The sequence below is a fragment of the Dermacentor variabilis genome, chromosome 5, assembly GCF_050947875.1.
Source record: "Dermacentor variabilis isolate Ectoservices chromosome 5, ASM5094787v1, whole genome shotgun sequence".
Classification (NCBI taxonomy): Eukaryota; Metazoa; Arthropoda; class Arachnida; order Ixodida; family Ixodidae; genus Dermacentor; species Dermacentor variabilis.
In genome coordinates this window covers 76,394,279-76,407,411 of record NC_134572.1, presented here as the reverse complement: position 1 = coordinate 76,407,411, position 13,133 = coordinate 76,394,279, and the positions used below count along the sequence as shown (strand labels likewise).

Here is a 13,133-nt window from a genome sequence, read left to right as displayed (position 1 = left end):
GTGTTCCTGTGATTCAGTAACAATGCATTTCGCTATCCTCTGGAGCGTATAGCCGTGTGGTACTTGAGCATATTGTTGCTGAGCGGCAAAGTTGCTTTTACAGGCAGCATTTTACTTGGAATCTCACTACGTTCTTCCTTGTTACTTTATTTCTTTAATATCTTGCAATTAGATGGTTTTCTTTTTAATATGTGGCCTTCGACACAAATATTTTTGTATTTATTTATTAATAAAGAACCTGCTGTATCTCTAAAACATAGTTTTGAAAGATTCCGACAGAAGAATGACGTTTAGAGGTTTAAGACATGCATTGCTCAAGTGTGAGGACGCCCTCCCCTTCGTTGTTTACAGTTTGTGAACTACAACACAGAAATGTGTTTACTCAGCTACAGTTGAAATATAGGCAGCAGTACGGCGACATTCTTATTTTTCTTGAAGACTATAGTTTAAGGAATCCGCTAAAAGTGCTGAAAGTGAAACGGACAACCCAGTATTCCGTTCGCTTCAGTGTACACTTTGCCCAGAACCTCTTTCTCTCTCTCTTTGTCCCTTCCACTTTCTTTTTATCCACCTACTCCTTCCCCCGTGCAGGGTAGTCAATCGAAACTACCTCTGGTTAACTTCCCTGTTTTTTTATGCATCCTCTCTCTCTCTTGCTCAGAATCATTCTACGCCTAGAACTTACGTACACGGAAGTGATTACTGCACAATATGAAACAGCAGTTGCTTTTGAGCTTTGCTTTCATGTTCGTTTCTTTCTTTCATTGGCCCACCCCCTTCAGTGCTTTCGCGAAATTGTTTTCTTTCGACGAGGCTGCGTGAGGGCCGCTACAGTTGGCGCACTTCAGAACTGTGGCACCGCAGGTCACTTCTGCATGAGGTTCAGCGCAACGGAGACACAGAAGCGAGTTGGGACACACGCCCTTTACGTGTCCTAGCCTGAAGCACTGATGGCATTGAAGCGGCTTCTGGATGAATGGTCGAACTGGATGTCGAAAATGTCCGACTTTAACGTGGGAGGGTATGCAATCCCCCTTGAACAAACATCCAGTGTTCGTCCGGAGCTGTAGTCGTCCCAGAAAGAGGTATTACCATCAGCTTTAGGACTGACCACCCAACGACATCTACATCTGCGGAACTAGCTGCTCTTCGAGCTGCACTTTGTTTTGTCAATCGGGAACCACCTCGACAATGGTAAATTTTCAGCGACTCAAAGGCAGCCCTACAATCTGTACTATCAGCTCTGCGTCGCGGGCCATTCGAACAGCTCGTATTCGATATTAGATGCCTACTCCATACATCACATGAGAAAGGACATCACGTGACGTTTCAGTGGCTGCCAAGTCACTCCGGCGTCGTCGGAAATGAAGACGCCGATAAAGCCCCTCGGACAGCTCTTGAAGACACACAGGAAGAGGCCATACCACTTTCACGGTCCGACGCAGCCAGCAGACTTCAAGTGCTTGCACGGGAGATCACGCTCTCTCTATGGTGCACACCAAGCAGCCAGACCAACCGCAGCAATCATCAACACGACCTGCCCTCCTTGATGCATCTATGTATGCCAACCGGACTCCGCCGAAGTGAGGCCACCCTGCTTGATCGCTTATGGCTAGGGGTGGCCTTCACGAAATCTTACTCGTTTCGCATTGGAATGGCCGACAACGCTCTCTGCAATGCCTGTCTTTGCGAGGAGACGCTGGAACACATTCTGTGCGACTGTCCTGAATATAATGTTCAGAGACAGTCCATGGCGTCCGTTCTAGCGCACCTTGACAATAGACCATTGTCAGTTGCAACCATTTTCACATATCGCCGACTGAAGTCATTGCAGCTGAAGGCGACGAAGGGACTACTTCGGTTTATGAAGGATACGGGCTTGGACAAGCGGCTGTGACAGTGATGTCACGTACCGCACAAGAGTGACAGACTGTAACCAACGATGTGTGTGCCGTGTTATGTGCCCTCTATCTCTTCTCCCCATCTTTCATCCCCCCCATCCCGCTCCCATGTGTAGGGTAGCAAACCGGTTAGGCGAAACTGGTTGACCTCCCTGCCTTCCTTCTCCACTTTTTCCTTCCTTCCTTCCTTGTTTTCTTTCTTGCATTACGAAGGCGAGATGTTTTAGTTTCTCATAGTGCTGCAAATTTCTGTAACAAGGCTGTTACCATATTGAAAGCTGGCCGTCAGTGAAAGCTCTTAGCTTGTACTGTTGATATGTGTAGAAAACCACAGTCCAAGTCAGTTTATTCGCACAAAAGTGAATTTATGAGTTTATGAGCTGGGTTTGGCTGCTCGGTCGAAGTGAAGAGCAGCGTCGCTCAATCGCAAGAATCGTTTGCAGTGATTAGTTGTCCTCTAAACTAATAAAACACACACTTTAATTGTTACGCTAGATATGGTGTAGTTACGCGACCAAATATATGAAGCCTTTCAGTTTCCCCTGATTCATCACACGCTATTGCACGCGCTACGCCGCTGCGCCGACTCGCGACCGCAATGACATGTATACGGTTTAAAAAGAGTCAAATTGTATGACGAAACGATTAGCCTCGAACCCAAACGCGAAGTTAATGGCGGGATCTACCCTCTTCCGTCCCCCCTCCCCTCCACACCATAGTTCAGCAGCGCAGTCCTCAGCCTCCATTCGCCAAGTAGACAAGCAAAATGACGGGTTGGTATCGTAGCCCCCTCGCGCAAAGCATGGCAAGATTGATCCGAAACGCTGGTCAAAGCACAGCGAGCTCAGGCTACTCACTTAAGACCAACGAGATGCCTCGGTAGCTGTTTGCGCCAAGCGTCGGGCCAGGATGGCTAGCCTGACGATGACGCCAGCGTCGCAAGGCGGCGGGCAGCTGCGAGATTGGGGTCTGTCGACTCGGTAGCTGGAGTCCGCCAGAGAAGGCCTTGGATGCCGGCCTGACGAAACGAGCCGAATCTTTATTGGAACCACTTCTCCCCCGACCCGTGCGCACGGTGTCTGCTCGTGTCCGGGCCAGTTCATTCCGCAGCCGAGATCAGAGTAGGAGCGATCGGCCTCCACGCGTCCATTATTCACGCCTTGCGTGTCGCCCGACGTGGGCCAGTGCCCCGTCGGCACGTGCGCTTCGTCCCAGTATTTTCGCAGTAATGTGGCGGCGCGCACGTTTTTCCCTCGTTCCCTCGTCTTTCCACAAGCAGAGGAGCCTCAAGTTAACGAGGAGGCCGCAGAAATTGCGTCTCTGCGTCGGCCGTCAGGAAGGTCGCCATCACAGAAAGGAAAGCAGTGCCACAGTGGATCGCCATCGCTGATGCTGCTCTCTGTGTCAAAACCCGAGTTCCTTCCTCGACATATAATTAAAAGAAGAGAAATTGAAGATAATTGTAAAACCCAGTCCTTTGCTTTGCGGGACAATAATTTATTTATTTATTTTACATGAAGTAGATTTGCAAACACTTTTTAAACACTGAAACATTATTCCTCCAAACGGACCCAGGTACTACAACAGCTCAACGGTACTAGGAGCAAAAAATTTGAAAGGAACTTTTGTCCTAGCGAGGTAAAAGTGTATAACCTGCTAGGATTTAGCTGTCACGACAGTTTTGGCTGAGCAAGCATTTATCCATTTGCACACCTGCTCTTATAGTGATATGTAGCTGATAAAAAAAACTTCGTCATTGTTATCTGCAGCCGTACTTGCAGCGCCCAGGTCCAGAAGCGTCGTTATACTGCCCGTTTTCTTAACAAGAATTTTGATCATCGTGCAGGATATGTCGCTTATCCGAGCCAATTGGAGATATGTGTATCTATATATACTGCAGATTCGTTTAAATGCAAGCAAGGGTGAGCATACAGAACATATACCGGCGTGTGAAGCCGGAGAAAACAGTGGGAAAAAAAAAGAAAGAAAAAGGATATGTGATGATGCTTCTTCAGGCTGCCCATTCTGCCGTGAAATACCGCGCAGCACCAGCGCGAACCAAATGCAACATATGCTCTCGCCACGTAGCTTTCGGCGCTAGGACGGAATTCTCGCTATAGTTTACACCGCACACGTCATGCTGCTGAACTTATATTCTCCATCACGCTCAGCTGTTCACGTAAGGTATCCAGTTAATCAGACTTGCAGCGAGTTTCAGAAATGTACTTCGTTTGTTCTTCCACCGGCGACGGCGATCGTTACCGTAAACGTCTTTTCTTTCTTTTGCCACCGTTGACATGGCGTCAAGTGCCTGCTCGAAATGAATTAACCAACGAAATTTTTATTCAAAACTTAAAGTTCATTGACATCATTAAATTCGTTGGTCTTTATTACTTTTCCCTAGTATAACGGACCCGGTTCGCTACCTTCCGGAGAGCCGAACATCGTCGATGTACACCGTACCCCAGTAGCTTGGCAATTCTGTGTGGCTTCCCCAGAGAGCGTAGAACATGCATTCGAGAAATAAAGCGCTGCGCGGGTCCGGGCCATCCCGAAAACCCGGGCCCTCTCAAAGAAGGGCCTATGTCGTGCCTTCGAGCACACGCGAACGTTATGCATTGCATAGTCTAAGGCATTCTGTGACAAGCTGAAGTGACTTGTGGAAAGAGCTGGTTCTTAGTGTACCTTAGCAAAGAAAATAGAAAGACAGGATAAGTTCCAATTGTTTGCTTTATATATATATATATATATATATATATATATATATATATATATATATATATATATATATATATATATATATATATATATATATATGAACGTCTGGGCCGGGCCCGGGCTTAGTAACACGGGCCCGAGCCGGAAAGTCGTTCATGCACTTCCAACTCTGTCGACACTTCCAGGTTTACTTAATAGAATGACAATTATCGCGAGAAGGCGCAAGACACGTTTAGAGATTGGGTTGGACCTAGGTAGTACTACGGTAACGACTATCTCGAAGCATTCGCTGTTGTCCATTGTGGGGTGCGCGGTGGTCGCCTTCGAATTAACGAGTTTCGGGGGCACACGCATGCTGCAGCCCAACGCTATAGCGCCGTGGCTTTACACTACGCCGTAATTGAATCACTGAAAGGATGGTTCATTTGCTCCAGTATTCCGCGCGCAAATTGAGTCAAGTGCAAAGTGGCGGTAGGGGCTGCCACAACGCGAGCGTGGCAATTAGTTCGGCCGGCGCACGTTGTGCAAGCATCAGCGGTGTAGGTGCCGAAAGGTGTCTGTAGGCAGTTGTCGCCCTTTCCAGTTCTCCAGTGTGCCCGTAATTGTGCATCTCGACGTCACCAGGCTAATCCCGCTCTGGTTACATTTCATGGCTTCCAATTTGTAGCGTTTCTTTTCTTTATTCACTAGTCACAGGACCTCGGGCATTTTTTTTTTCTTTAAACATCTTCTTTAAAGCGCTACATGCAGTGATCCCTTTCTTCTGCTTCTGCCGTACTTTATTCTTTGTAATTGTTTTGCTTTAGTCTTGGCGATCTCTAATTTCGTTCTTCATTTCTTCTGTCTCTTCCTCCTAATCTTCCATTTCAATGTGTGTCCCCTCCTTCCTTAAGAGCAGGCAAGCGTTGTGCCCCTTCCGGTGACAGTTGTAAGGCTGGTACTTACTTTCTTTCTTTCTTTATTTTTCGAGAATGTATGCGTTTTCAAACCAAATAATTCCAGAGGCGCGCTGTCTGTTTTGCGTCCTTTGGCTTTTCGGTTCTCGTCACAATCTTTGTCTATGTAGCCACGCAGAACATTTATGGTCTTCCTTTGGTTACGACAGTCGGATTATTCGAACGTGAAGATCAGTGGCGAGCAACTTTCTTTGAAGCCTGGCAAACCGAGTCCCTTGGTGAATCAACGTTGAAGCGAAAAATACATGTGGTGCTCGCAGCTCGTGAGTTGGCGACCTCGTGATTGTCCTTATTCAGAGAGAGGCGAGCGGGGGACAAGCTGATCGATTGCCTTAGCTGAGGATCACTTTTTAAGGACGCTCTTTCTTGGCGAGTTACCCCGCGATTCCTTAGTATTGTGACTATTTTTGACCTCTTTCGCGGGCCGATGCCGGAAATGGTGCAGTCTAAATATAAGCGCCACTTGGGCCACTGGGTATATGTTATTGAGTACTTACCCCTGGGGTCACCGGGTATGTGATGACTATGAATATTATTATGGCGGTGATGATAACTGGTGTCAAAAATTTGGAAGCCGATTTAAACTCTGGCTGAAGTCCATAAAACGTCGCTCCAACGCGGTTCTGACAATAAATTATAGTGCGTGCCCCAGCTAAATTTAGCCATAGTTTAAAAATATGCAAATGCCACATAGTTGGACAGAACAAAGGTAATGTTGTTTCCTGTCGCTTGGAGATACACTATCTTTTTAAATTCCGGCTAATTAAACAAACAGTCCTAATTAATTAATCCACTTCTCAAATATTGTGATTAGATGAAGAGTGTCAATGAGAAAATTGTAGAGCAACATGAAAAACTCCAGATACAGCTTTCTGATGCTCAGTACGCGCTGCATAAGTGTCTTTCCAAGCGTGACAGAAGCTCGCGAATACACGCTTCGAGCGACCAGTCGCGCGGCAAAGTTAGCTGGGACACCCTGTATAGTTTCATACTTCTCCATTGTCACTCCCTACTCTCCCAGGAATACCTCGTTTTTCATCGACGTCAACTAAAGGCTGAATCGCCTTTAAGATTTTTCGATTAATTCCTTTGCTTCATGGAATAAATGAATAGGCGATGAAGTGTAGGTCGGCTGCGATCATTCGTCTTTATAGGACCGTGACGCTAAGCAAGTGAAGGTGTGCCCAGCGCGGTAGCGTGGCGCCGCTTCTCGACTGCTTTCAGAACTAGCTAACGTATTCTCCGTGGGCACTTTCAAGCGTTGATGTCTTTTTTTCTCTCTCTCGCTCTTTGTTGTATTTTTTTCCCTAACAGTGCTTTCAACAGGTGAGGTTTCATTGCTCGACAAGCATGCAGAGGGAGAAGCCAACTTCGAGGCGCGAAAGTGCGTGTGATCTGTTGTTTTGCACCTTCTGCTGACGAGAGTTCAAGATGGTACCCTACGGTGCCTCAGTGGTGGCTGATGCATCCTTCGCTTGTTAATGCGATAGTATTTTTATAGTCACATGAGAGAATCGCACCTCATCCGCAGCCTGACGACGATAAGTAAACTGCGGCAAGGTTCTATTTGTGGAACCGGCGATGCGTATATTCTCTGGAGCGGGGCCGACTAGTTGGCTCGTCGATCCTGAAAAGAAAGCTTGACTTATTACACTACCTGCTTAGAGTTTGGCATATGAGCCTAAAATGCAACAGCGGCTGTAGCATTCTTCCGCTGAGCATGATGTCGCGGGTTCGATTCCTGACCCCGCCAGCAGCCTTCCGTTGAAAAGTGGGGGGTTGGGATGGGACAGGATGCAGTAACGGCCTTGTGCCGGCATTTGGGTGCATGCTGGCGAGCTAACAAGACAAGCTATGCCACGTCAAGCACAACGCTTGTGTGCACATGGGTAACGTGTATCGCTGTCCATTTTACCACCGTTCTTCTATAAGTCATTGGATTAAACTAGAACCGCTTCACCATTTGGACCAAAGGATCGAGTGATCATAAAATGTATTTTCAGCGAATGGATCAAATGGATCAAATGGAACGAGTGGATCAAATGAACACGTAGAAAGCGTGGCAAGTCAAACGAGTTCGTGTTTATTCCTTCTCTTTAGTGATCGAGTCAGTCAGCATGTCGCCGGAATAATGGAACTGTATGGCGGAGTAAGGAACTCCGAGATGCAAGTGTAGGCCTGAGGTGGACGCAGTCATCACTGCGGGGAGTAAATACTTCCTGGGCTGTTCGGCATCCCTCGGGCCCTTGCAGCAAACATTCCGCTCCGAGACATCGTACACTTCGGTGGAAGTGGTCGTGCCCCGTCTTTCCTTGGTGGCTCCCCCTTTTCATCCCCATCGAAATGCGCCACTGCAGCGTGGTTAGGCCAAAAGGAACGGGAGTGATTGGAGGCGCTTGTGCGCGTTGGAGACCTCAATAATGCAAATGGGGCTTTCATGCGTTTGATCGGAATAACTTAAGCGTGAAATGGCGGATCCATATGTCCGTTGTCGGTAATGATCTTGTTACATTCGCCGTTCTCTACCCCCGTTTTCTATCGTGTTTCTGTTTTTGTTTACTCTTGAAGCTCCTTGTTGTTGAAGTTGACGACGTTTTGTTCTCCTGGACCTGTCTGCTTGCGTCATGAGGGTCTATCTTATTTGCTTCGTCAAACGATGGAGTGCGTTGAGCTTCACCCGACTTTCAGCCTTTCCTTTTCGATGCATGTACACGTTGTTTTTTCTACTGGAGTAACGTCCACCGACGTGGCTACTCGCGGACGATAAGTGTCGACTCTATCGGTCGGCACTGCAAGAGATGAGGAAAATAAAGTTCGGTGGTGCGTGCTCGCGGTGCGGGCGCGGCATGCACTACTCCGTTCTAATGGCCTGCTACGCTAGTCCTCTGGTTCTGGTGCTTGGCTGCAATCCCTCGGACCGCGACACTGGCATAACAGTGCTGCTCAGTGGACGCTGTTTCATCACTCCAGCGTCGTTGAAGGAACGGAATATTCGTCCTCGCCTTAGATGCATGCGATACGTCGTGCAAGACAGGATCGCGTCGCTGATGGCCACCAGCCATCCAAGCTTTACCCCGTATTTACCTTTCCAATACTTGCGTTACGTGTGATCTTTGATCATTTCTGCGTCCTTATGGGCAGTTCCGAATTTTAGTCAATGTTAATTTAACCCATGTTATGCAAGCACAGTATGTGCTTTTCCAACGGGAGCTCGTACGCTCCGCCACGCTCCATACTCCAGTGTTGAGAGCGACCTTGACCACTTGCTAGAGAAGCTCTAGGAAATTTAATTCATGCACTTTCTTCTAGAACCTTCCTGTAACACGCGAAAAGGCATGTATTCCGACGGCCAAATGTAGAAGATGGAAAGGTGTTTACGTAAATTACCTTTCTTTCTTTTTTTTTCTTCTAGACAAAGTGTTCATGAACACTGCTTACTCCAACTTTTTATTGCTTTTGTCCTCGATTCGTTGCCTTCGTGGAAGTTATTGTTGCTAAAAGCGCGCAGCGGACTTGGTCATCCGTAGCCGCCGAGGCAATTGCTCTGCCTGCCTCTCGTCCTCCTGTCGCGCGCGCTCAGTCGCCTGGCACCGCTTGTTTCCTTGGCAGCTTGGCTTGGCTCGGCTCTGGTGCTGCAGCAGCGTGTATTTCTCGTCCTTACGCGGGGTAAACGCTGCCGAGTTCGTCCGACTGTAAAGGCGGGCGGCTTCTTTCGCTCTCGAAACGACTGCTTCTTATGCTGTCGTCTCACTCCTCTCTTCTCGATTCGTTCGCTTTTTTGTTCTTTCTCCGATTGTTGCAGGCGCAGTTAAACTTCAGCGTAGCGTAACGCGTCACAGCGTAAGTAACAGTTCTCCAGAGAGAGAACGCGCGTTTCTAGCCTTCGCGATGGCAACGCAAAAAAAGAAATAAAGAAACGACGACGAAGGGGGGGGGGGGTGCAGGACTGGCGCCACGAGATGCTTCGAGACAGTAAAATGTAGCTACGCAGTGACAAAACGAGCGAGGCGCAAGTATATAGCACCGGACGCCATAGAAATGCTGTTTTCCCTTTTATTTTTCCCCCTGGTTTTGTTCTAGCTGATTTGTGCTTGAACAAAGGCAGTAGCGAGAAAATGTGTACCATGGTGAATTGCCCCAGGGGCCGTTTTCCTCGAACGCTGTGGCAACTATCGCGGACGGACGCAGTTCTCAGAAACGTGCTCCCTGATGCCGTCACATTGCACTACCTCTAATATATATATATATATATATATATATATATATATATATATATATATATATATATATATATATATATATATAGTGTGTGTGTGTGTGTGTGTGTGTGTGTGTGTGTGTGTGTGTGTGTGTGTGTGTGTGTGTGTGTGTGTGTGTGCAGTGCACACACACACACACACAAGTAGAGCAAAGCCCGCGCTGTTCTCGGGCTTTGCTCTACTCTGTATTCCTCCGCGTCATCCGACCACAGCTCATTGCGTCCTCTCCTGCCTTCGGCGGCCGCGACGTCCGCATAGTTTCCTGCGCTCTCCCAAGTACGCCGTCTTCGTCTTTCTGCTTCCCACTGCAACCGATTGAGGGTATCCTTTGTTTTGCTTCTGCGGCTGCTCCGTAGACTAGTTGCCTTTGTCATCCCTGCTACAGTAGACCTGTATTGTTTAAGGCATTGAACATTACATATGTTTATTATATTAAATGTTCCTATGTTTATTGCGTACTGAAGCGGGAGTGTAGGATGCAGGCTTGAAGGGAAATTGATCTGCGGTGCATCTTCTCACGGCCATCTTAGAGCTTTCCACCTGTTTCGCAAGTCTGAGCATCTGACTGAAGTCCACTCGAGCCTGCACCACGCAGACTCATTTCACTATGCATTATGACAATGATCACTATTATAATATATATATTGTGTGTGTAAAGAGCGAGAGAGCGAAAGGAAGCAATTGTTACACGTGTCATAGCCTAACCGTTAGTAATGTAGCTTTTTCTTACGTGTGACAATTATGTTCTTTTGTTACACTAAAACCTAGTGTGTGATTTGACTAAGTCCATGTTGAAATATTTTTTTTTAATCTAGACTTCATCGAACACAGGTACAGTTGTCAGGAATGCCTTTATATATAAGGACGAAGAACGAACGTACGAAAGAACAGTGACTTCACTGACGTTTTTGCTGCGAGTCCGGCTTTCGTCGGCCTCCTGTCGCGACCATTGCGCGGGCATCGGTTTGCTCCACAGCTAAAAACATTTCACAGAAGCAGACAGAAGTCCGCCTAATGCTATGCTATGTTCCACTAATGTTGTTCAGACACTCTCGAATATTCTGTGGCTGCGGCTGTTGCTCCACCCTGGCAGCCCGCCGGTGTAGCGGAATTCTAGAACTAATCTAAATTCTCCGCACCGGAACCTCCACGCACGCGATCGACGTGGTCGGTCAACCTTTAACTTTATTTAACTATAGATAGTTTTCACGTGAATTCTCGCACGCCGATTCTCTCCGCGCTATGTGCCCGGACATGGCGGCCCTGATGACGTCGGTGCACCTTATTATCGTGTGTGCCCTGTCTTGCTTTACCGGTTTTTCCCCGGATTATCGCTGTTATTGATAACCGTTATTGTTACCGTCATGCTGTCATGTTTCATGCTTGCACAGCTTCTCAACGTGTTAGTACCCAAAGATGGCAGCCACGATGACATCAAAGCAACCTATCTATTCCTTGGGAAATTTGTGACAATCATGCATAGCGCGGACCGAACCATAAGCAAGTCATTCCAAGCTGATACCACTTAGCCTATACATGTTATTTTAAGTTTTACATCCCTGACAGGTTGGTTTGTCGCTTTTGTCTTTGCGAGGTTCTCGCCTCAGAGGCACAGCTGGTGCAAACATGAAGGCAGGAAGGATCAAACCCATTTTCTTGCTCATACCTGCTTACGCAATAGAATGATCAATTTTACGTTTACGTAGACCGTAGTCAGTGACTTCCAATCCAACTGCCGAATCCAGCTTTCTTCGCGCTAGATTCAGGACAGGTGTCTTTTCGTGTTCGGCTTATGTTAATGTCAACGGTACTCGCAACGTCGACGTTTGGCATGGTAGTCAAGATTTAAACTCTTCAGAATTTCTCACCAAATCGATTCGTTCAATGTGTAGTCACGGCTTTTGTCGCGCTTGCGTACCTCTTAATTAACCATGCATTTAAATATGAAAATTTACTCAATTATCTCTTGCTGATTGTATGATTGTTGTAAATGTTAAAACTTCAACTGAACGCTTCTGACATGACATGTTTCATGTTCCGTTCCTGTATTTTACTCCGAAACTCTTTCTGCGTGCTATTTGAGATGCATCAGTCCAATAAAACTATATATATATCTAACTTCCTGCATCTTCTGTAATCTTCAGGTATGGTCTAATATATTATGATCTAATCTGGTCTGGTCTTCTGTAGTATAATCTGGACTAATTTAGTTTGATCCTGTCTAACATAGCCCATTCTCGTCAAATATAGCCTAGCCTGGTATGTTATCTTATTCTGATCTAGTATAGCCTAATTTGGTCTACTATAGCGTGTTAAGGTTCAGAATAGCCTATAGTTTGGTCTAGTAGTGCGGTCTAGTATTATAGCTCAGTCGGGTCTGGTCTTTTCTGGGTCGGCCTAATTCGGTATGCGGCGTTCTCTATTTTTCTTTCTTTTTCGTCGCGCAGAAGTTTCCGTTGGCACCGGTCGCTGTGTCGCTCGCTCACGCCGTCATCCTTCTTGCTTCCCGCAGAATGCAGCGGCGAGCTGTTCCTTCAGCCAGCCAAGACCGAAGTGAGCACGTTCACGCGGGAGAACTTCTTCGTGACGTGCCTGGGCGGCTCCGGCACCGACCAGCAGTCTCTGACATGGACGGGCCCGGACGGCCGCCGCATCACCGAACTCAGCGGACGGTATGCACACAATAACACCCCTTTTTTTTCCCCCTTCACTGACCGGTATCTATTGGAGCAGTTGCCTATGGATGCGTTGTTACAATCCTGAAGGACAACAAACCTGCTCAAGCTACTTTAGCACTGACTAGTGCTAACTGTTATCCTGAGCTGTAAGCGGCTGTTGGCGTGTGCCTGCTCTCCGTCGCTATTTCACTCGTATTTGTATAGCTCTCCCTACCACGTCCCCAGTGCAAGGTAACAAATGTGATCTTGTCGTTATAGTTAACCCTTCGTTTCTTTCTTTCGCTGGCCGGTATCATTTCTTTCTCGCTCACTGAAGGCCTTAAACCCAGTTCTAAGCGAAACAGGAAAACCAAGCCACATTCTGAAATCAGCATTGTCAAAATAAAGAGAGCTGTGTACAGCCGTCGTCATACTTAACTCGAACAACGAGTGCACGTCTTAAGAGGCCTAACTTTCTTGAACACAAGCTGTTATCGAGCAAAAACGGAAGGCTGTGCAAGGAAGACGCATTAACATAGCGCTTTCGGAGCACGACAAACGGAAATATTTAGCACTTCCTGCTACCTTCAGGAGAAAGAAAAAGGCTCTTAAGGCATGCTCGTGTTAAGTGTAGCGATGGCT

At 47.2% G+C, this 13,133-nt stretch overlaps 1 protein-coding gene across 1 annotated transcript in view; it reads left to right on the top strand.

Annotated features, from left to right (window-relative positions):
* LOC142582832 (neural cell adhesion molecule 1-like) overlaps positions 1–13,133 on the top strand; it is a 472,648-nt gene that overhangs the window by 443,470 nt on the left and 16,045 nt on the right. Inside the window, exon 2 of the mRNA XM_075692893.1 lies at positions 12,347–12,506. Coding sequence (XP_075549008.1) covers positions 12,347–12,506 — 160 coding nt within the window. The remainder of the gene's footprint in view (positions 1–12,346; positions 12,507–13,133) is intronic.